The following is a 23660-nucleotide window of genomic DNA, read 5'->3' on the forward strand; positions in this document are numbered from 1 at the left end:
CGGGAATCCATCACTCCTAACAAGGTTTTTTGGGAGGTGGGGGTGACTAACTGTGTGAGAATGGCCTTAATCAGGATTTCATGTTAGCGTCCCACAAAACCTCCCTGTTGCTTTGAATAGAGGCGCAGCTCTCTGTTTGCTGATAGCACGAGAAGTGTGAGGGCAGCGGGGTCAGGGGGCGCAGGCCGCTGAATGCCGTGACGTTGCCGCTTCAGCCACTTCTGTTCACTGACCCACAAAATTCAGATCCAGCCCCCGCTGAGAAGCACTTTTTTGTGCTGTCATCGCCCTCAGAAGCTGGTGACGAGCAGGCGGGCAAGGGTGTGGGCTTGGGGCTGGGAGCGGGGGGGGGTTGATGCTTGGAGTGCTGCGAGGCTGCAGGACGCATGCTCTGTTAGCCCAATCAAAAGAAGACGCCTGCATTGTGTGGCCAGCGTTTGCATACTTGCGTGTTAGAGGAGGTGTTAACCTTTGACACCGTCGACTTGGCGACGACAACAGAAACCACTTCTCGCAGCCTGCGCATTAACACACTCCGAGGCAACACCTCACGTATCAAAAGCGCCAAAAAAGGGACGACGAGAGAAAGCTGTACTTGAGATGGAGGCTTGCATGGAGTGGTGGTTCACACTGGAAAACAACGTGTGCTCGCTCATTTGAAAGTGGAGGATTTCTCAATGTGCTCACATTGTCACTCATGTGCCACTTTCTCCACTGCATCAGTGGATACGCACAAAACAAAAACAAGGAAGTTACATTATCACCAGGTTGGTGGTGAGCGGAATTATGCAAAAAAAAAGGCCCACCAAGAAAGAACTCATTGCATTTTGGTGCAGATCTTGTTCAGTTTTGTTAACAATGCAAGAAAAGGGCATTTTTCAACATTTTCCTTAATTTGTCAGTAAAAAAAAAAAAAAAGTCAGGCATACACAGGAGCTGAGTCTCTATAAAGGTGCACCAAATTTTCTTAGGGAAAACTCTTTTTTGTGGGTTCTAAAGATGTAAAAACAGCTAAAAAGAGGCAGCTAAGAATGCATGTAATGGGACACATCTGCAGCGGTGGGAAAGTGTTTGCCCCCTTCCGTATTTCTTATTTCTTTGCATGTTTGTCACACTTAAATGTTTCAGATCATCAAACAAATTTAAATATTCGTCAGTGACAACACAACTGAACACAAAATGCAGATTTTAAATGAAACTTTTTATTAATAAGGGAGAAAAAATCCAAGCCTACATGGTCCTGCGTGAAAAAGTGATTGCCCCCCCCCCCGTTAAAACATACGTTAACTGCGATTAATTGAGATCTATCAATCTGGGAAAGGTTATAAAGCCATTTCTAAAGCTTTGGGACTCCTGCGAACCACAGTGAGAGCCATTAACCACAAATGGCGAAAACATGGAACAGTGGTGAACCTTCCCAGGAATGGCCGTCCAACCAAAATTACCCCAAGAGTGCAGCAGTGGGGTGACAAAAGACCCCACAACAGCATCCAAAGAGCTGCAGGTCAGTGTTCATGAATCCACCCGAAGAAAGACACTGGGCAAAAACGGCCTAGTTCCAAGGCAAAAACCATTGCTGAACAAAAAGAACATTAAGGCTCGTCTCAATTTTGCCAGAAAACATCTTGATGATCCCCAAGACCTTTGGGAAAATACTCTGTGGTCTGACGAGACAAATGTTGAACTTTTTGGAAAGTGTGTGTCCCATTACATCTGGCGTAAAAGTAACGCCACATTTCAGAAAAAGAACATCATACCAACAGTAAAATGTGGTGGTGGTAGTGTGATGGCCTGGGCAAAAACGGCTGGGGCATACTCTGAGGCTGTTTTGCTGCTTCAGGACCTGGAAGACTTGCTGTGATAAATGGAACCATGAATTGTATTGTCTACTAAAAAATCCTGAAGTAGAATGTCCGTCCGTCTCAAGCTGAAACCAACTTCTACAGCAGGACAATGATCCAATACACACCAGCAAGTCCACCTCTGAATGGCTGAAGAAAAACAACATGAAGACTTTGGAGTGGCCTAGTCAAAGTCCTGACCTGAATCCTATTGAGATGCTGTAGCATGACCTTAAAAAGGCGCTTCATGCTGGAAAACCCTACAATGTGGCTGAATGACAACAATTCTGCAAAGATGAGTGGGCCAGAATTCCTCCCCAGCACTGTAAGAGACTCATTGCAACTTATCACAAACGCTTGATTGCATTTGTTGCTGTTAAGGGTGGGCCAACCAGTTATTAAAAGGTGCTTCATGCTGGAAAACACTCCAATGTGGCTGAATTACAACAATTCTGCAAAGATGAGTGGGCCAAAATTCCTCCATAGTCACAAATGCTTGACTGCGGTTGTTGCTGCTAAAGGTGGCCTGACCAGTTATTAGGTTTAGGGCCAATCACTTTTTCACACAATAATAAAGTTTTGGCTGCACGGTGGTCCAGTGGTCAGCATGTTGGCCAACACAGTAACAGTCTGGAGAACGGGAAGATCTGGGTTCGATTCTCCCTTGGGCATTTCTGTGTGGAGTTTGCATGTTCTCCCCGTGTGTGCGTGGGTTTTCTCCGGGTACTCCGGTTTCCTCCCACATCCAAAAACATGCATGTTAGGTTAATTGGAGACTCTAAATTGTCCATAGTGTGAATGGTTGTTTGTCTATATGTGCCCTGCCATTGTCTGCCGACCAGTCCAGGGTGTATCCCGCCTGTCGCCCGAAGTCAGCTGGGGTAGGCTCCAGCAAGCCCCGCGACCCTAATGAGGAGAAGCGGCATAGAAAATGGATGGATGGATAATAAAGTTTCATTTAAAAACTGTATTGTGTAGTCAGTTGTGTTGTCATTGACTAATATCTAAATGTGTTTGATGATCTGAAACATTTAAGTGTGACAAACATGCAAAAAAATAAGAAATCGGGAAGGAGTCAAATTCTTTTTCACACCACTTTATGAAGGAGCTGTGCATCTACAAACGGTACTGGTCCAAATAAACATTTCAATCTTCTGTTATTGAAACTCATGAAATGTATGTATGCTTTCTTCATGTTGCCAAATGGAATCACACAGAAGTCATGTTGGAGGGACACTTATTGTGTTAAAGTACAATTTATGCTTGGAAGCCATGAAAGTGATTGTCATCCCAAGGTCAACACTTAACTTGTTCACTGGGTGTTTTTTTCAGCAACATCTTTGTTTGATTAATGTGCATTTGTGGCAACACCAGACAAGACAATATCCACCTCAACATTTTTTTTCCTTGCAGGCTGTCCGTCTGCTCTTGTTTCCAAGTGCACTCCGCTTCACAGAGTGGCGACTTGACTCCGAAATTCCTCCAAATAAGAGTTGCTAGGTGACAGCATTGTGCCGTGGCCTTTGTAGATGCATATTCATAGCCAAATTGTAAGGTTTCTTTTTGAGGAACATCTCATTAGTAGTCATATATTCATACCGGGACACCTCCCCCACTTGACCCCTCCTTTACCAGTCGTGGGAAAGACAAGTCCTTGCATGAGGCGCAAAGGATTTGGGCAATTACTTGCTCAAAAAAGATTGTCCAATTTTAACCTCAAAGCTTCGATATGTTTCAACTGCATTAATTACACTTACTTGAGCACGGGAAACACAGGATTGGAATGGAAAAGTTCAGCATTTTGTGTGTTTGCTGCGTCTATAAATGTTATATTGGAACTACATGGTACATTCATTCAGTATTACGCCTGTTTTGTATGTCCAGTATATACTAACATGCATAAAATTGTTGTGTTGCACATTTAAACTCCTGATCAATCTTTTAAGACCAGATGAAAAATTGCAAGAATTTACATTTTGCACTGTTGTATCTTAAGGCGGTTGTAAACAAAACAAAAAAATGTAATCACAAATGTATTGCAAACGAGCATTAAAGTGAAATAGGCTGTTCATCAGCTGATCAAAAGTTCAAGGCCGTAGCTCAGGATGATCCCGTGTCTTGACGAACAGCCAATTGGATCCTCCGGCTCAGGGCCGGTAACATTTGTTTGCGTCTACCACTTGATTTTCTTGTACCATAACCCTCGGGATCTTTGAAGAAGTTTCGAATGACTATCTTACTGCGTCCAACCTCAGGAGCAAAGGTGCACTGCGAGAGGCCTTGCTTATGCAGCTGCACAATCCCACCGCATTCAAAGAGAGAAAGCTGTTTTGCCTTTGCCATCAAGAGATCATGACAGTGTGAATACCTGACAGAATATGACACTGAATCCACATTTTCCCCCCCAAAATTTTGGCTTTTAAAGGCTGTGGTCTTAAACTTTTGATCAGCTGATGATCTGCCGATTTTAGTTTAATGCTTGTTTGCAATAAATTGCTTACTCAATTTCTTCTTTTTGCTTTTTGAAGCTCTACTTAGAACCTTGCTAAGATCCGTAGAGAAGTATTGGCAGGACAACCACCTGGTGGTAATTTCTGAAGAATAGAAGTGAATTCATAAAAGTAACTTTTACACGGAGTACATTTTAGTACAATCATGTATTTTTTTTCTCTTTACTTTTACTTGACTAGATGTACCTGTACTGTTACCTGTACTTGAGTACAATCACAGCGATGTAACTTCACTTTTGCTTAAGTGTGTTCACTTTAAAGTATTGCACTTAGCTACATTCGAATTCTTATGAGAACAAAAAATATGAATTAAAAAGGACCAAAAGTATGTGCCTGCAGGAAGATGAATTGATGAAGTGATGAATTCTATTTTTGCTGTTTAATTTCCCTGAGTATATTTTAAATAAGTTACTGTATTTTTACTTGCACAAAACTACAGTAACATAACTGTGCTTTTACTTGAGTACAATATTTTGTACTCTTCCCACCTCAGCAAGTGTATGTATGATTATACGTACACTAAAAACAACATATGAGTCTATGCATAAGTATTATATTTTTCACAACGTGCTGTATTTAATGACAACAGGTGACACACTTAGGACTAGAGAACCACCATGCTTCCTCGCAAGACAGGTGTAGCCCCGCCCTCTCCTCTGTTACCATATGAGGACCACATCCGCATTCCAAAGGGGGCGGAGCTATGACGCCACCTGTTTCTGTGAATGGTCTGCGGGGCTCGTGCTTCTTCAGTGCACGGTGAGGCTGGTGGGAGCGGAGGACGGTGGTTTTGGATTGTGGAAGTTTTGTGGAAACATGGAGCTCCCTCGACTACACTTCTTTACATTTTTATTCTTCAACACTGTCTTTGTCAGCCTCCAGTCCAAAGAACGTAAGTGACTTTTTGTTGAGTTTAAACACAAGGAAACGTTAAACTTGTACCGTAATGACTCATGAGGTTGGAATTTGAGCGTCCTCAAGTTTCTTCTGTAATAATGTAAAAAAAAAGAGTTTGTTTTATGTTTTATGTAAATTTTCACTGCGTTACCAGGTTGATTTTCATTGTTATACATGACATATTAACACTGAATGACTTGGAAATATGTTTTACTAGATAGTATTGAAACAGCTCTGTATGATTTTTTTTTTAACCCATTATAGCAAAATGTCAACTTCAAGCATCCTGTGTCAGTTTTATTCTAAAGTTATTCATGGAATAGGCTGCCACAGGCTGCCTATTACTGACGACTATGGGTGAGGAGACGATGCACGAGATTGGGTTCACCAGAGCGAGACAAGACGAGATTTAACATTAACTTGAAGAAAAATACAATAAAAAATATGACTGGGCCACCAAACTTTTCTTCAACTGCGCCACAAAACAATGCAGGTTCATTTTGAAATGTTTATTGTCCCACAAATTAACATTTTTGCAGACCAAAAAAACACTAATGTTATGATAATGTGTAATAAATAATAATAATAATACAGTCAGAATATATCATAATAATGCAATAGTTCCTCTTAATATGTTGTCTTTCACTGTTGTAAAGTTGTGGAATTGTCGTTCGTGACATGTATTTTGTCACCCGCAAGTCGAACTGTCTAACATTTGCAGCATTTCTTGAAATGATGGCTTTTCAGCTGTATTAAAGAGCGGCACTTCTTTTGCAATGACTTTCTGCGAGCGCGCACAATTTTGCGCTGTTCCGTTTATATTTGCATTGTCAACCAGTTAAAAAGGGCAGTTAGGATAATCCACAATGTTATAACGCAAACGCAAACCCTCTGCTCGGTAAATCGCAAACATCGCATATGAATATGTGGTGTGAAACTATGGATGGAGAAAGCATGCTGACCACCACATTTCTTGTGAATCCATTCATTTATTATTACGCATGTTCGAAGTAAAGTTGGCTATAATTACACCCATTATGGGAATAGTTCACTGATGGCGTCAGAGTGCGTCTGGGTGTGGGAGCACCTGTAAGATGCCTGAACATGTCCCATATAGTTTCACTTGTAGCGCACATTCTTGCATTCGCTCGCCCATGCTGTTATTTAAATGTGTCCACGCCTTTTGTGGACACGATTAGAGATGTTTCTTGGTGGTAGGGGACACGCTCAATGAGGTGTTTAAATCACACCGACATGCTTGATTAGACTGTCAAAGGGTGGCATGTGGCAACCCCCATAAAGCTGATGGCCCCTGAACTCACCACCAAGGATTTAACAGTAGTACACAGACACATGTGTTCTGTATGCGTACTCCTATAATTCCAGTGCAATAAAGCATATTTGGAGATAAGTGTATCTCAAATACATTCATAGGCAGGAGTTGACTTTCTGATTTTTTATTTTTTTTGTGCCGTTTTCTACTCAGCCCTGAGTCTGTTTACCTAAAGTAAAAAAAACAACAAAAAACAATTCATTTAGCCTTTAATCATAACTAAAATCAACATAGCAGGTTGAGAAAAAAAGATGTTTTTCTTTATTTTTTGTCTCCCTGGTTAATAGCGGTTGTTATAACTCAGGTCAGGGACCTTTTTGGCGAAGAGAGCCATGAAAGCCGCATATTTTAAAATATATTTCCGTGAGAGCCATATAATGTTTTTTTTAACACTGACTACAACTAAATGCATGCATTTTTAAGCAATAAGTCTCTGAATTTATTCATTTTTACTAACATTGTTATATTGAAGCTATCAAATAATAAATCAAATACTTCTTACCATTAATGCTACTTCTGATGCTGCATGGTTTTGCGCCATACTCTGTATCTTTCTTTCTTTTGGCCATCTCCTTCGTCAAAACGGTTTGCTCTGACCCGGAAAATATCAGAAGGACAGCTGGCATTGGCTCTGGCCACCCAAGAAAATGGATGGATGGATTAAAATGCTTAAGAGAGTTTTATATTTTGAACGTTATTTTTAACACTGTCATTTCTGCATTTTCTTACTTTAAAATGTCAGCGAAAAAAATAATACAAAATAAAAGAAATACATTTTATGGTGTTAAGACATGCCTGAGCCATAGGTTCCCTACCCCTGTTGTAACCCATTGTAAGGCTTTCCTGTATGTGTCTGTAGAAGTATTGCTGGACATGAGATCTTCAGGAGGAGAGTTGGGATGGCTGACTTTGCCATATGAGAACGGGGTGAGTATTTATACCTCAACAAGCATTTTTAAGACCGGGGGTCAAAGACTTTCTCTCTGTGATGTATTTAGCTTAGTTTACTGTCGACTAAAAGGGCCTCTCTGCTCATTCTATACCCTAAAAGTGTTCCTTTGGTCGGTTTGCCGTATTGGGATCTTTTTAATCAGTATTGTAATGTCAATACTTCATTTAAGTGTGTTTTCATGTGAAATCAAAACTCAACAATGGCTAAAATGAAAGTGTTCCTCTTGACAGTATGCTTGTATGGTTGTGGGTGCCAGTAACATCTCTCTATCTATAGTTTAGTGGTTTTCTGTCTAAAAAAAGCAACAGGACATGGCTCCATCCACTGTGTGGGCTAACGAGCGCAGCTCTGCTCAAAAGAACCAAACTTGTTGAATGTTCTTTGGTCTAGGAATTCCCCTCCCTTCCCTGTCGGAAGTTTTGCTTTTATGTCAGTGTACTTTGTCACCGTTGTTATCACAGTTTCATATCACACCGGGGTAATTATATTATGAACTATGTAGTAAAGAGGAACAGCTGATTAGACAGTAGAATCTACGACTGAATATTTTTTATTATACAAATTGAAATTCCTGAATATGCATGTTTTAATAATACAGTCAAACCTGGGGTTTCGTACACCCCGGTTTTGGTCAAAATTTTTCACTTTCCGCACAATATTGCACGTAACAAACGAGTCTCTTTGTTCTGCACTGTATCGTTCGGTGAAATCAAGTGCCCAAACAAAGCACCCTATTCATTGCTGACTCACTCTCCATACATTTTTTATAAAGTGCGACTGCTAAATAACCCGCCATGGTGCCAAAGAAAGTTGCGAGTGCCAGCACTTTGATAACGAAAGTTGAGAAAGGCTATTGAATACGATCTCGCCAGGATGTACGGGACGTCCGCATCAACAAGACGTTCCATCCTTTCGTCATTCAGAATTATTTAGTAGAGATGCATGGTATCTTTTTTTCAAACCAATACCGAGGAGCGGGAGGAGCCACCCGGCGTGGCCCAGCGAGGTGCACTGTATTCGGGCACACGCTCCGAGTAGCCTGTGTGATGCCACGGAGGACTACGGTTGTTAGCTATTTTTAATGTTATCGGGATTATCGGCATGATGTCATAATTCCCTCATGTAATTAGCGTGCACCCCTATTATTTAGCATTGTTTTCTGCATGCAAAACTATAATTATTCTCTATAAAAATTTATTTTTGTTAATATTTTTGGTGTCTGGGACAGATTAATTAGATTTACATTATTTCCTATGGAAAAAATTGCTTTGGTTTTGGCACATTTCAGTTTTCGTCAAACTTTTTGGAGCACATTAATAACAAAAACCGAGGTTCCATCGTAATAATAATAATAATAGCCTACTACACTGCACCATAGCCTGCTACTAAAACAATAATACTGTACTACACTACTTTTGTTTTATGTGGCATACTACTTTTTCCATCTCATTTAAATTTACGCTAGTTAAATGTGTCCTACTATTCTCATAAAAGTAGTACATCAGTAGCCCCGGCATGCGACGTGTTCAGTCGCTCCAATGCGGAGAAAGGAGTCTTTTAATCTTACTACCAGTCACTGCTTCCCTGTCTCTTAAAAGTCTTTAATTGCAATGCCGCAGCAACTATAAAGCGCAATCAACAGCTATAAATGTTAGTTGGTATATTCTACAGTAGTGATTGTTGGATTTGTGTCTGCGTCACACACATGGGCCCTCAGTGTGTTAGTGGAAAACCACACACGTAGACTCACACACGTAGAGCAGCACATGTCCAGGCCAATAATCCTACTGTGTGGGGAAACTGCACTTTATGGGCTCCTCACTCAGCACCAAAGAAGAGGTGTCTGCTTCTTGAAAGAAAAAAAAGAAAAGTCTTCTTTTCGTTGTTGTGACATTTGCCTCCAAAGTAGATAATGTTCCTGTGTCTTACAGTGGGAGATTGTGCAGACGGTGGTGAACGGCTCCCTTTTCTACACCTACAGCGTATGCAACATAGACTCCACTGAACAAGATAACTGGCTGCGCACCACTTTCATTCAGCGGCGCCCAGGCACCACGCGGGTCTCTGTGGAGCTCCGCTTTGCCGTGCGAGACTGCAACACCTTTGATGGTGCTTCTGTGTCCTGCAAAGAGACCTTCAACCTTTTCATCTCTGAGGCGGATGCCGACGTGGGAACCAACTTCCGCAAAGGGCAGTTCCGCAAAGTGGCCACCATCGCTCCGGATGAGGTCACGCGGGGTCGTATGCTGAAGGTCAACACAGAGACCAGGACGGTGGGGTCCCTGTCCAGGAAAGGCTTCTACCTGGCCTTTCAGGACCTGGGCGCATGCGTGGGGATCCTCTCTGTCCGCTTGTACTACAAGACCTGCCCGTCCACCGTGCAGAGCCTGGCAGTCTTCCCGGAGACGGTGGCAGACGCTCTCAGGGAGGTGGAGGGCGCCTGCGTGGAGAACGCAGTGAGTCAGGCCACCCCACGCATCTACTGCTCAGCGGAGGGCGAATGGGTGGTTCCGGTGGGCCAGTGCCAGTGTCTCCCAGGCTACGAAACCACCGGGGACTCGTGCCAAGGTAAGAAGCACTACGGCATGCCACGCAATCACGAGCAAAGCCTTGTAGTAAAAGACACACGTCGTAACCGCTGCTTGCATCCGAGAGTAAGCTGTGAATAACACGTGCGGAGGAATGTTCATTAACGTGTCTGGTTTGTTTGGGAAGTCTGACACAGAAACGCTGCAAATCATGCCCAGACAGATCAGGCATAAAACAGAGATTGCCCCAACTTGTCTGTCTTAATTTAGATTGGCGGCAGTAACAGTTACTTCCTTTCTGCCGTCTTGTTGAGGCGCTGTTTTATGGAAAGAGTGATGGCTTGATGTGGCAGAGCACAGCGCAAAGGAACATACGCTGTATCATACCACATGAGACGTCTACTTTTAGTATGTTGTACTTATACGGGAAGAAGTAGAACAATTGACCAACTTCTGTGTAAAGATGAAAGAGCTGCTCAAAGCTGGGAAAAGAAGCAGAAAACCTCCCAAAGATTAAAAGTTGATTTTTGCACCTGCATTTATATGGATGCAAGTAGTGAGTCACATCATAATAACCCCTTAGTTTCCCCTCAATCTTAATCCTTTTTCTTAGCAAAGACATTGTGGACAATTGTATGCTTCCAACTTTGTGGGAGCACTTTGGTCAAGGCCCGTTTCTGTTCCAGCGCGACCGTTCTCGCAGTGCACAAAGCAACGTCCATGAAGCCAGGCTTGCATTAGTTTGGTGTGGAAGAGCACAAGCCCTCTGTCAACTCTAGCTTCAGTGACCTCTGACCTCACAAATGACACACATTCCAACAGACACTCCAGAACCTCGTGGAAAGTCTTCACGCAAGAATGGAAGATTTCCCAGGTGTCCCTATACTTTTGTCGTGATGGTGCTCTTGCAGTAAATTCAATGCTGCTTCACACCGGCTGCACGATTCTGCAAAAATGTGAATCACGAGTTTATTGCTTAGAAATGAGATTGTGCTTTTCTTGGATGACTTTTTCACACACACACACACACACACACGCACGCACACGCACACACCAAGTGCAAGGTCTTCCGTTTTGAAGAACTCACACTGTTTTTATTATTATTATTGTCATTGTTATTAGACTCCTCATTGTCTTGTTCTGCTTTAAAGAAACCTGCAATGGTCTTCATGGTAGGTGCCGGAAGAACAGTTGACAAGGCTATCCATGTTTAGTAGAAATGAAGAGAACGACAAAATAATCCATCAAGTCAAAAAATGGCACGCTTGCTTGCCATGCTTGCATTTAATACAGACAAGCCAAAAGAAAAGTCAAATAATTAGTGCGATCGCTTCTCCGACAAACCGATGACTGATAGCCAGTCAGCCTCCTCGCCGGCCAGGGCAGCGGGGCCAACTCGCCGTTGCTGGCGAGGAGGAAGTGTCGGCCGTCGTGCTAACAACAGTGCAGCGTGAGTCCCTGTGGACAATGGCAGTTTGTGATGCAGATTAAAAAAGTAAATATTTAGAAATTTTATTAGTTCTTTCCAATTTTTCTGTGCGGCTTTGGTTTTAATAATGTCCAAGAAAAGAGGCAAGTCTAATTTAGAAATAATGGTGACTGTGAAAGCACCCAGCTGAAGGTTTATGTGAAGTTAAGTATGCAAAAACTTTGGAGTATGTTGTGCCCTAAGGGAAGTGAGCACTGCAGCCATAAAAATGAAAATAAAAAACAAACAGAGGTGTAATCATAAAAGACATAACTGTGGTGCAGCCACTGTATGTGTTCTTGCTGTGAGTGTGGAAAATGGCCTTTTGGCATGCCGGGGTGTGGTGTGTGTGTGTGCGCTGAGCTCTCTGGAGGAAGTGTGGGAGGACAGCGGGGAGAAGAGGAAGGGCATGGTATGGTGCGGGGATTTCTGAAAGGAATTCTTTCACCCTGGCGTCACCTTGCTGCACTGATTGACTCAAGGAAGGGCCGTGTGAATTCGTCAGGATGACTACCTGAGCGCCTCGTCTTTCCCTTGCAAAGTATTTGTTTGTGTCCGTTGCTAAGGCAACCGGAACCACAGATTACAGGGACGGGGTTGGCACGCCTCTCTTGAGTCAGGCTGCGGTTTATGACTCCTGCTCTTTCCAGTCACCTTGACTGGCACCGTCTCCATTCCTTCATGTGATCAGTCAGAGCTGTGACTGGCGATGAAAAGCATTTCAGAGAGGGAGGGGATCTTCTACTGAAGGCGTGGAGGAAGTCCAGGCAGAGGAATGTTCTCTCCTGACCACTGACGGACTCTGAGCTGAGCTCCGGAAACAGACGTTGTGCATGAATAGCTGAGAGGAAGACAGCAAATATTTCTGAGGGATTAAAATGATTTCAGAGCTCGGAGTTTGACCTGGTATTGAAAATGAAAACACTGTTGGCCTTTGTTCCACGCAGCTCACTACTGTAATGCCACCACTTCATTCCAGGCTTTAGGTGTCAGAGAAAGTGAGATTCCCGGAGACTTACGGTCTGCATGTGTCTTCTACTGAAGAGCCCAACTGTTGTGGGAACAGGAAGCAGGCAAGCTGAGGAGGAATGCTGACTGACACAAATAAGCAGGTTGTCGGACGTTGCAGGCTCGAGAGCGGGCCGGCATTTGCCGCACGGAGGGTGGTTAGTTCCGTGGCTGCTTAGTTAGGTGTGGAGTGTAATTTAGTCAAGAGGATTAGTGGAGCAACAGGACAGCTGTTACGTAGCCCGCTTTGCCTCCCTGTGCTCTTTCATCCGGTTGTTAACACACGCAACGAGCTGCCTAATCCGTGTTCCCACTCATTAGAACAATGGGCCGACACAGCCAGCAAAAGCCCAGATTCAATTAACAGATGCACCGGTGCGGAACATAAGTCCTTTTCACATGTGTGCCGTAGTCAAAAGGAGCATGGGGCAATTAGAAGCTTAAACTTCCATCAACAAGAGAAAATAAGAGCTCAGCAAATGAGGGTTTCACTTCAGACCATCCAACCATTGGTTGAATGACAAAACTAAACTCTGAGATTCAGTGTGCATTCACGATGTTCTCCAAGCATGGCACACATGGCACCCTTTTACGAGCTGCAATGAGTAATGCAACATATTTATGGCACCACTCTGTCCAGTTCTCCACACAATAGATGAATAGAGCTGGAGTTTCTTTGCTACGTGACAGAGGTCCTGGCACTCCAGCTCAAGATTAAAATGGGCTGGCCCCCTTTTCTTATGCGAAGAGACCCCCACACCCACCGAGTGACTCCCCAGAGAGAACTTCTGTTGGTGCTCCAGTCCAGATCTTTTTTCCTCCCATCCCCCTTTAAGTCCTTCTATTCATCTTTATCCCTGCCACTCCAAGTCAACCTGCCCCTTGTGCGTTGCCACGGTAATACTTGAGCCACAGTTAGGGTATAAAGTTCAGCTTGACAGCCAATCAGTGGACTACAGGGTGTCTAACTCAGGCCCTGTCTACATGGAAACGTTCTTGGGATGAGTTTTTGGCGGGTTGAAAAAAATATGCGTCCACACTGTGACAGATTATTAAACACGGTGGTACCTCAGTTAACGTCCGCCCTGGTTAGCACGTTTTTCAATTAACATCCAAAATTTTTTGAAAAAACTTCGCCTTTGCCCGCTTGTTTAGCGTCCAAAATACAGACAAGAGTGCAAAACCTCCAAATTTTACAGACCGTCGTCATTTCAGAGGTTTGTAAGCGTGTGTTTGGCTGCGGTGCACACACATCTACTCTGGTCCCCCATAACAGTCTACCAACCCGGCAGCGCATCAAGGGTGACACTCTGTCACCACTGTCTCATTTTACATCCATAACAGTCATTTTTGGATCCAACATCACAAAACATAAACATTCAAACTTACCACAATATGTTTGCGGCAGCCGGAGTCAAATATAGCACACGTCCCAGACACCTTACTCCCCCGCGCACCAATCATTTGTTATTTGTAATTATTTTTCCATCATTTTCTGCATGTAAAACTATAATTATTGTCTGTAAGATGTGTTTTGTGTTAACATTGATGGGTGTCTGGAACGGATTAATTGGACTGACATTATTTTGTATGGGAAAATTTGCTTCGGTTCGAGTCTATTTTGGTTTGAGTCGGACCTTTTGAAACGGGTTAATGACGTTAACCAAGGCACCACTGTAGTTGCATCCAGACGGGAATGGATCACTGCGTAAAAACTATGTAACACACAAGGCACACCTATGTGTGGCGCTGTAAACAGACACACAGACGAACACACACAGACGAGCTATTTTGGAGAATAACACAACAAAATATCAGGAGAATGTCGAGTGGGGTGAGTCATGTCCAGCGAAATATTCAGATATTACGTTGGCTTGTCGTCAAAGCCCACTTCTGGTGGCGTTACGGCGACGGGTCGGTGACATCATCGTTTTCATAAAACCGCGGTTAAGCTTGTCTACACAGAAATGACAAGCCAGTTTTTCCCACTCTGGAAGCTGTTTTTAAAAAACGCTGTTTCTGGGCACCCAGAATACCATTTCCATGTGGATGGACGGCTAAAACGACAAAATACTTTGCCCCTCAATGGTGCCAACTGTGGCATGGCTCAATACTAGTATCCTTTTCACCCTCTACAAATCTTCACAATGGACAAAATAGTGAGTTTGAATAGGAAAGTGCAACCTCATCGTCAATGCAGTGTTCACGAAAGAGAATTTCTTATTTGACTGTGATGAGAAAGAATGCAGAGACTGTATGTTTTCATAAACACTAAAAATCACACTCAGCTCCAACGACGCTTCCTCTTCCTTCAATGTCCTTCTCCCCGGTTTAACTCTTTAACCTTACATGTCATAATTTGCTGTGAGTGGAAGGAAAAAGGAAAGAGAGGAAACATCAGTCTCGTCCGTGCAGGCCTGTTTTATGTCCAGTCTGCACGTTCATTAACCTTCCATGGCCCGGAAAGGCTGCTTGCTTATCGCTAAAGCAAAGATGTTCATCACAGCACGCCACCAGTGTCTGATGTGCCATTTCCTTTGGCAAAAACACTCGTGTTGTCCGCCAGAGTTCATGGTGGGAAGGCGGCTCGCATCACCTGATGGATTTAATGCTGTGCCGCCATCCGGGCCGTGCTAGCAGTGTGTGACATGAGCCGAGGCCTTCAGGTGGAAAAGGCAAGTGGAGACACATCTTGAAGGAAATCCCTTTTCATTCCTCGGAATACAAAGAGCCAGTGATTATAGGTTACTCAAAACAAAAGCTTCCTGTTGGGTGGAATGGCCTAACATTACACACACAGCCCCATTGTTTGCCTTTTGTTCACTCATCCCTTCCTGTTTTTGGTATCATTTATTCCGACGGCGTACATCTAACACCGTCTTTTGTCTCTTTAACACAGCATGCAAGCCGGGCTACTTCAAGCCGTCTGTGAGCTTCGAGCTTTGTCAGGTGTGTCCTGACAACACAAAGCCCTCCGCAGCCGGTGCCACCCAGTGCCAGTGTGAGGAAGGTTTCTTCCGCTCACCATCAGATCCAGTCACATCTGCCTGCTCGGGTAAGACTTGCGCTCACTGCGAACATTAGCAGAGGCCCTTGGGGTGTTTAGGCTAACTCGTCTGTCACCCGCTTCCTCCCAAAGCTCCACCCAGCGCTCCTCGCGACCTGACCTCCACCACCCTGTCAGCAGAAGGCAGGCTGCAGCTGTCCTGGAGTGCACCACTGGTGACCGGGGGTCGCAGCGACCTCAGCTACAGCGTGCTGTGCGAGCAGTGCGACAGGGGCTCGTGTGTCCCGTGCGGCGAGAAGATACGCTTTGAGCCCGGTCCGACCGACCTGCAGGACACCACGGTCATCGTCAGCGAGCTGGACTCTCATCTCAACTACACATTTACCTTGGAGGTGCACAGTGGAGTGTCCCAGTACAGCGCCCTGAGGCCCACCACCGCCATCACCACTGCTCTGGACTATACTGGTGAGCTCAGGCGTATTTATTTTATTTTCAGCTTGATTTCATCCTGTTGACTTTGGATTGAACTCCTCATTGTTCAGCATCCTATTGAACCAGCAGCTGAATTCACAAAAATATCATTTTAGGACTTTTTCCAACTCCAATTGGGTATTAAGGCGACAATATATGACCTACTTTTATAAATTTAAGATGACAAATGACTATTAAAGTTGATCATTTGGGATTTACCATTGTTTTTGTTACAGATGAAGGTAACAATGGTACTGCATACTGTTAAGTCTGACATTATTCTTTCGGGTGAAATTTTTAGGATGAAGCTAAAATGCACGATAACCTTTACAGGTGAACTTAATTTGAAGTTCTCTAAACTGTGCAACATTTCAGTACTTTTTGCACAACTTGCTCTTCTCTAACAAGGAGCTGAATGTCAAAATCAACATATATTTAGAGCGTTGGATAAAAATTACTTATAGTTTTCTGCCACTTTCATGTGTCATTTCCAGCTAAAATGAACTCTTTGCTGTGCCTACATCTCATTTTACAAGATTTAAATGATTTATGTCATCCATTTGCAAATGTCTTAGCATATCAAGCTGATTTCACAATGTTGCTCACTTTAAAACCTTAAGGAAAATATTTACACAACACTGGTCAAAAAATAGCCTTCCACACAAAGCAGAATTCAGGCCACCCACTGAATCCCAAAAGCTCTCATTTCAAAATGTCCCAAGCTTTGTGAGATGAGTCACTAACTGTTGTTTTGCTCTCTGCCACCCACCCACCATTACCGAAGATCCCCCAAAGGTGACGTTGATCCATCTGGATGATTGCAGCCCCACCAGCTTGTCTCTGTCGTGGGCTCTGTCTCGGAGACCTCCAGCCCACATCAGTCATCGCTATGAGCTGATGTACCGCAGAAAAGTAAGACAGAGTGCTTCTTGTGTGCTGACATTCCACTGAGGGGCTCCTTGTTGTCTTTATGGAAGATGATCTTAATCCAAGTCTTTCAACCTTGCTTTGAAGGATGGCGATGGAGAGCGTGACGTAACCACCTACACGGTCCTGATTCTGGAAAAGAGCTCCGTCCATATTAATGATCTCACACCGGACACCACATACATGTTCAGGGTACAGGCACTCGGTCCTGAAGGCAGCTCTGGTAGCTACAGCACGGAGTACGAGTTCCACACATTACCACTAGGTAGCGCTCTCACGCCAGTCAATCAAGTCAAATGACACTTTCATGTCATCTCATTGCTTGTTTTTTTTTCCTTTTCACAGGTGAGTCTCAGATCCAGAACCCTTCCACCATGGTGATGGGAGCTGTGGCTGGAGTTGCTGTTATTCTGCTGGTCGTGGTGGCCGTCCTGTTGCTACGTAAAAGGTTGGTCACAGATAGTAATGTAGTATTCTTTGTCCACCTAAAGCTGCACTTATTCAATTGTCCGACAGTAGTCCCTCGCTATATCGCCCTTCCAATATCGCTCCCTCACTATATCGCTGTTTTTCAAAAAAATAATTCATTAATAAATGTGGGCAGTATCGCGGTTGACTATAGCCGATTATCCATCCATTCACCTTCTATGCCGCTTATCCTCATGCAACTCACATGTGCATGCATGTCTGTTTTCCTCGTCTCTCACCTCCAAACAGAGTTCACTCTGCACTGGTTTCTTGCCGCGTTTGTTCCATAGAACAACGGCATGAATGGAGTGAGTCCTTTTGTCAGTGATACAGTCTCTTTGTCTCCGTGGGTGGAGGCGGGGCCCGTAGCGTACACACAGAGTGCAGAAGAGCAACGTAACGTAGGAGAAATTGTATTAGTAGATTGCAATATAATTGTCATACATTTTAAATATTTTTTCATTGTATCTCATTGCCGTATTAAAAGTTAAAATCTTGTCTCGTCTCGCCCTCGCAGAATCAATCTCGTGAGCGTCTCGTGACACGCCTAGTAATTATTAATTTCTTCCTATCAGGAGGCTGAGGTCTCACCGCCGAGGAGGACCTGAGGATCCCTACTTTTCATCAGGTAGAAACTGACACTAGTAATCGTAACTGATATTTGTAATAAATACAGATTCTAATCAATCCTACAGTTTGTTCTGGTAAAAGTAACTGTGTCATAAAGTGGTTCAAAAGTCTAATACTGTGGTCTGTTTCAGATCAGCTGAAGCCTCTAAAGACATACGTTGATCCACACATGTACGAGGATCCCAACATCGCCATCCAGAAGTTTGTCACAGAGATTGACCACAGTGCCGTCAACAAACTAAAAGTCATCGGCGTAGGCGAGTCTTCCGCTCCCTTACCTTCCATTCCATGCTCGCCGAGGCTGGGAAAGTCACCATCCTCTTCTTTTCTTCCTAGCAGGCGAGTTTGGTGAAGTGTTCAGAGGTGTGATGAAGACACCCGGGCGAGGGGAGGTGGCCGTGGCCATCAAGACCCTCAAGCCAGGCTACTCGGAGAAGCAGAGGCAAGATTTTCTGAGCGAGGCCAGCATCATGGGACAGTTCTCACACCCCAACATCATCCGTCTGGAGGGAGTCGTCACCAAATGTGAGTCTTGGAAACAGCAGAGAGAAAAAAGTGTTTAACTATTTTGCTAAGCTTTTTTTTCCCTCCTTTCCAGTCAAGCATGCCATGATAGTGACAGAGTACATGGAAAACGGGGCTCTGGACATCTATCTTAAGGTAGAAACGGGACACACACACCCACCTGACACAATGAAAACACTATTTTTGAGAGCTATTAATCAACAATGTTTGGATAAAACACCTCTTGGTATACAGAACTACAAAGGTCCTCATTAGTGACATGTTTTTTCTTTACACCCACAGGACCGCGATGGGGAGATTCCCACCTACCAGCTAGGGGGAATGCTGCGTGGAATAGCTGCTGGCATGAAATATCTCTCAGACATGAACTATGTGCACCGTGACCTGGCAGCGAGGAACGTTCTGGTCAACAGCAGCCTGGAGTGTAAGGTGTCTGACTTTGGCCTGTCACGCGTCCTGGAAGATGATGCTGAGGGGACCTACACAACGAGAGTAAGTCAGTTGATGTTGTGGTCCACTTTAAGCTGTTAAGTGGAGTTTCTCTTTAAAGGTCTCACATTATACTATTTTTCACAGTTTCAAATACGTTCCACAGCAGGTCCCAATAATGCCAATGAACTGTGTTTGTCCTTATAGCTCCCATACGCTTTATTTTAAGATGTGTAGCAAAGCCTGCTTTTTAAAATATGTGTATATAAAGTATACACAGGGCGGCCTCATCTACGAGGGGCGGGTCATTGGTGGCATAAAGACCATGATGTCATGAAAAGACTTAAAAAATGAGCATTTGCACGGCTCTTCTCTCAAAAGTGGCGCAAACAAGCTAGGGAGATTTTGCTCATAAACGGGTGCTAGGGACATATTGCTGCGAGGACTAGTCAAAAAAGTACATTTTGCATAATAATGGCCCTTTAAACAGTTACATTCGGATTTTTTAGCCATGTAAAAATGGCTCACTGTTGCTTTTGTATCAGGGAGGTAAAATCCCCATCCGCTGGACGGCGCCTGAAGCCATCGCATACAGGAAGTTTACGTCAGCCAGCGACGTGTGGAGCTTTGGCATCGTCATGTGGGAAGTCATGGCATTTGGAGAAAGGCCCTACTGGGATATGAGCAACCATGAGGTAATCTTTCGTCTGTCACGGACTGTTTAGTTTAATGCTGGAGATGATATGATGACATGTCAGACCGCCAGCATGGTAGTCAGTAGATCATTGTAAGCTCTGGTTTCTTCATTCGCAGGTCATGAAAGCCATCAACGAAGCCTTCAGGCTGCCTGCACCCATGGACTGCCCCTCCGCCATCTACCAGCTCATGCTCCAGTGTTGGCAGCACGACCGTTCTACAAGACCCCGCTTCTCTGACATCGTCAACATTCTGGACAAACTGCTGCAGAGTCCGGAGTCTTTGACCGCCATTGCTGACTTTGACCCACGGTATGTTCAGTGTCTTTTTTAACAATAACTCACAATAAACATATGTCGACCTACATTTGTCTCTTGTGACAAAATACATCATCTTACCAAAAACTGCTGTAAGAATATTATAATTGAATTTTTTATACTAAATACTAAGATCAAATGCTAATTATTTTTAACCCTTTAAAAAGGCAATGATTGGTTTTTTCCCAATCCAATCAAACTTTATTGATAATGCACCTTGAAACAACCACAGAGTACTAAAGTGCTGTGCAGGAAGGTGAGGCATACAAAACATCTGTCAAATAAGTAATTAGAAACAAATGACAAGCACAGCAGTAAAATGCATAAAATAATAAATTGTAAATAGATATTTTTTTTAAAACTAAGTGAAAATACCAACCACACATACTGTATACACAATTCCAAACATCAATAGTGACACACTTAGCAAAGCATCCTTTCAGAAAACAGTAAGAAGTTTTTGCTGCATGCTTTGAATGGGAAAATGTCATGAATGTAACTTAATACGGAACACTGACAGTGTCACCCAAAAGTGAGCATTATTATCTTTGTAAAGGCAACATTTGTATTGGATCTTATGTGGGACGCCAATACAATAAGATCCATTTAAATTGCTACAAAATCGTAACCATTGTCCACCGTTGTCCTTCTGTAGCGTGTCCATCCGGTTGCCCAGCACCAGCGGCTGCGACGGCACCATGTTCAGATCTGTTCCCGAGTGGCTGGACTCCATCAAGATGAGCCAGTACAACGAAAGCTTTGCACGAGCGGGCGTCACCAGCATGGAGCAGGTGCTCGCCTTGAGGCACGAGTAAGTGAATGCCTCACACAGGTGCAACAATGCTTCAACACACACACACACACATACTGTATATTTACAGAATTTGCAGACCTGCCATCATGAATGATTTTTCGTCCTTCACCGCTCTCCGGGTACGCATTTAATCGGTTTCAGTTTTTAGTTCAGAACATTCAGAACATTTCTTCAAGGTTGGCAGGTCTGCATTTGTCTTCCACATTATTAATGACGTGCCATTCTTGACATTTCCTCCAGACATGAACAAAATGTCTGCATAGCTAACATCGCTTTTTCTCCTCTCCTCTGCAGAGACATCAGGAATATTGGCGTTCGCTTACCGGGTCACATGAAAAGGATCGCTTACAGCATTCTGGGCCTGAAAGACGAGTGCAGCCCCCTTAGCGTGTTTGCAGTGTGATCTGCTGAGCATTCCTCCTGCATCTACATGCACTAAAGCCACCACGCCATGACAGTAAGTCTCACGAGGACTGAAAAGTGGACCCTCGCTCTCCTGACTGAAGACAGGAATAAGACTGAAAACACTTACGTACTTTAAAACCATCGTCACACAAGAGCGCTTGTGTTGTACTGAATAATGCTCTCTCTCATTAAGAGCTCCTTTTTACGCTTATTTTTTAAATTATCTTGTCTCAGGGTAAAGAATCACACACTTTTGTAGTCAGATCATTTTACGTGTTTACACAATGTCTTAATACAGCCCTAAATGTTTATTTAATATTTATTTTCTTTGATATTTATGTCATTTGTTACGATTGTATATGTTGAGCATGTATGCTGGGCAATGCATTATTGAGTGTAAATAAAGTCAAGAGTTGCCTTGTCATGTCGCTTTATGATTGGTGGATCTTTATACACTCAGAGCCACAATATTAGGTACACTTGCAGAGCGCTGTCACAAGCTCTGCCTTTTTACAAAGGAAACATTGACACTGTCACAGAGCTACGAAAGAAACAATGTTGTTTCTTACTGTGCTTGTCGTCGTACTACATTTGAATGACCTACTGCACCAGGTGACACAGGCAGAAGTGCACGAGCAGTACATTTTTCAGCACGGAGAATTAGAAGGAATGGAAGGATTTAAAAGCCCCTAATCTTATTAAAGGCTGAAAAACAACTTTAAATACTTTTGACCTTTGATCCCTCTCGCAGCATTGTGCTGTAAAGTCTACAATGGCTGTAACGGTTATATGCTGTAATAAAAAAAGCAGTTTTAGCATTAAGGTTAGGTTTAGAATGCAGTAACACCTTTTACCCTTAGGTCCCTCTCATGAAAGTGTGATTAAAAGTAACATATACTGTACATATTTTTCTTCACTTTCACCACATCAGCAACTTCAGACCTAACCATAAAGATTTTTAAATAATGTTATACAATACTGTATATTATATTTTGGATTTTATATATAATTTTTTCCCCATATTTTCATGCCCATTTTTTAAAATAAAAACCTGCTTTGATTATTTTTGAGTATTCTTTGGAAAAGCAGTACAGTAAATAAACATATTTGGTTATAATGGGAGTCAATGGGACCATCTGGTCTCGATAGTAAAGAGTGTAAGCACACAGTATGCAAAAGTTGGGGCACCCCTGACAATTTACATTATTTTCATTTATAAATCATTACAAATCAAAATTTTTATTTTAACATATCAAAGAACTGATGGACAAAGCAATATTTCAGGAGTGATATGAGGTTTATTGGATTAACAAAAGATGTGCAATATGCATCACCGCAGCACTTTATTCCAAAATTAAGCTTGTTTGTCCAAATGTGCTTTTGCACACCTCAGGCGACGAACTTCAAGTTGATGTGATAGCTCTTAGGAAGCGGCCTGTGGGTTGTCTTTTGACAGTTCTCACAGTCCTTCGCCTCTCTGATATTTTAGTTATAAATATAACTGTGTTTCTGGTCTTCCACTTCCTCATTATGTATCAGTGGAAACTGATCTCTGCGATAGCTTTTTGTAGCCTTCACGTAAACCATGATGTTGAACAATCCTCACTTTCAGGTCATTTATCTATGAAATTCAAGGCTTTAATGAGCTCATGAAACCCATTTTCTGTCCTAATTAACCAGTGCTGGGTAGATAGCGGTATTCAAATCAACAAAATGGCAGGGGTGCCCAAATTTCTGCACGTGTCTAATTTTGTTTGAATGCATATTGCACATCTTGTGTTCATTCAGTAATGCTCATTTCACTTCTGAAACACAACGGTGAAATCATAGAGCCAAATAGCCATTGATTTATTCATGAAAATGATGGAAATTGTCAGGGGTGCCCAAAGTTTTGCATACGACCGTACATCCAAATCTCTGATTCTATACACCTCACAGTAGAAAGGAAAGTACATTTGATATTATCTTAATAAAATAAAAACAAATCCTGTCCAAGTTTCATACAATTAGCCTTAAAACCAAGTGATATGTTTTATATACAGAATCAAAAGAATGAAATAAGCAGAATGTACACATTGAATGGGGATATTCGTATACATATCATAAGGGTATTATTAAAGGGTATTTTTTAATAGAACTGTTTTAAGGTAGTTAAATTACCATCTTTGTACCATACTATTGAGGTTTTTGGGACATCAGTCCCCCAGATGGAGTTGAACAAACTTGGTGACTTTGTCAACGTGAAGTAGAATGTCTCACCTAAATACAAGTCTTCTCCATCATCCTCTCTGTGTGTCTTTCCTACAAGCTCCATTATTTCTGAATACTGTCACATCCTCCTTACACTGTACTTGTTTCCTATATACTGTGTGGACATACCTCACCCAGACAGGCTAAACCACTTAGAAGTGGCGTATAAAACACTAAATATACA

At 43.0% G+C, this 23660-nt stretch overlaps 1 protein-coding gene across 1 annotated transcript; it reads left to right on the top strand.

The window, feature by feature from the left end:
- Positions 1 to 5114: 5114 nt before the first annotated feature.
- On the top strand, positions 5115 to 21631 carry epha2a (eph receptor A2 a). Its single transcript, XM_054785203.1, has 17 exons — positions 5115 to 5243; positions 7441 to 7508; positions 9465 to 10101; positions 15437 to 15592; positions 15677 to 16009; positions 16800 to 16927; positions 17030 to 17207; positions 17288 to 17390; positions 17986 to 18038; positions 18172 to 18297; positions 18380 to 18565; positions 18639 to 18700; positions 18848 to 19057; positions 19540 to 19689; positions 19808 to 20001; positions 20663 to 20818; positions 21116 to 21631. The coding sequence occupies exons 1-17, from the start codon at positions 5168 to 5170 to the stop codon at positions 21222 to 21224; spliced, it is 2925 nt and encodes a 974-aa protein (XP_054641178.1). The 5' UTR covers positions 5115 to 5167; the 3' UTR covers positions 21225 to 21631.
- The last annotated feature ends 2029 nt before the right edge of the window (positions 21632 to 23660 follow it).

Source organism: Dunckerocampus dactyliophorus, chromosome 8 (assembly GCF_027744805.1).
Source record: "Dunckerocampus dactyliophorus isolate RoL2022-P2 chromosome 8, RoL_Ddac_1.1, whole genome shotgun sequence".
In the NCBI taxonomy this organism is placed as follows: Eukaryota; Metazoa; Chordata; class Actinopteri; order Syngnathiformes; family Syngnathidae; genus Dunckerocampus; species Dunckerocampus dactyliophorus.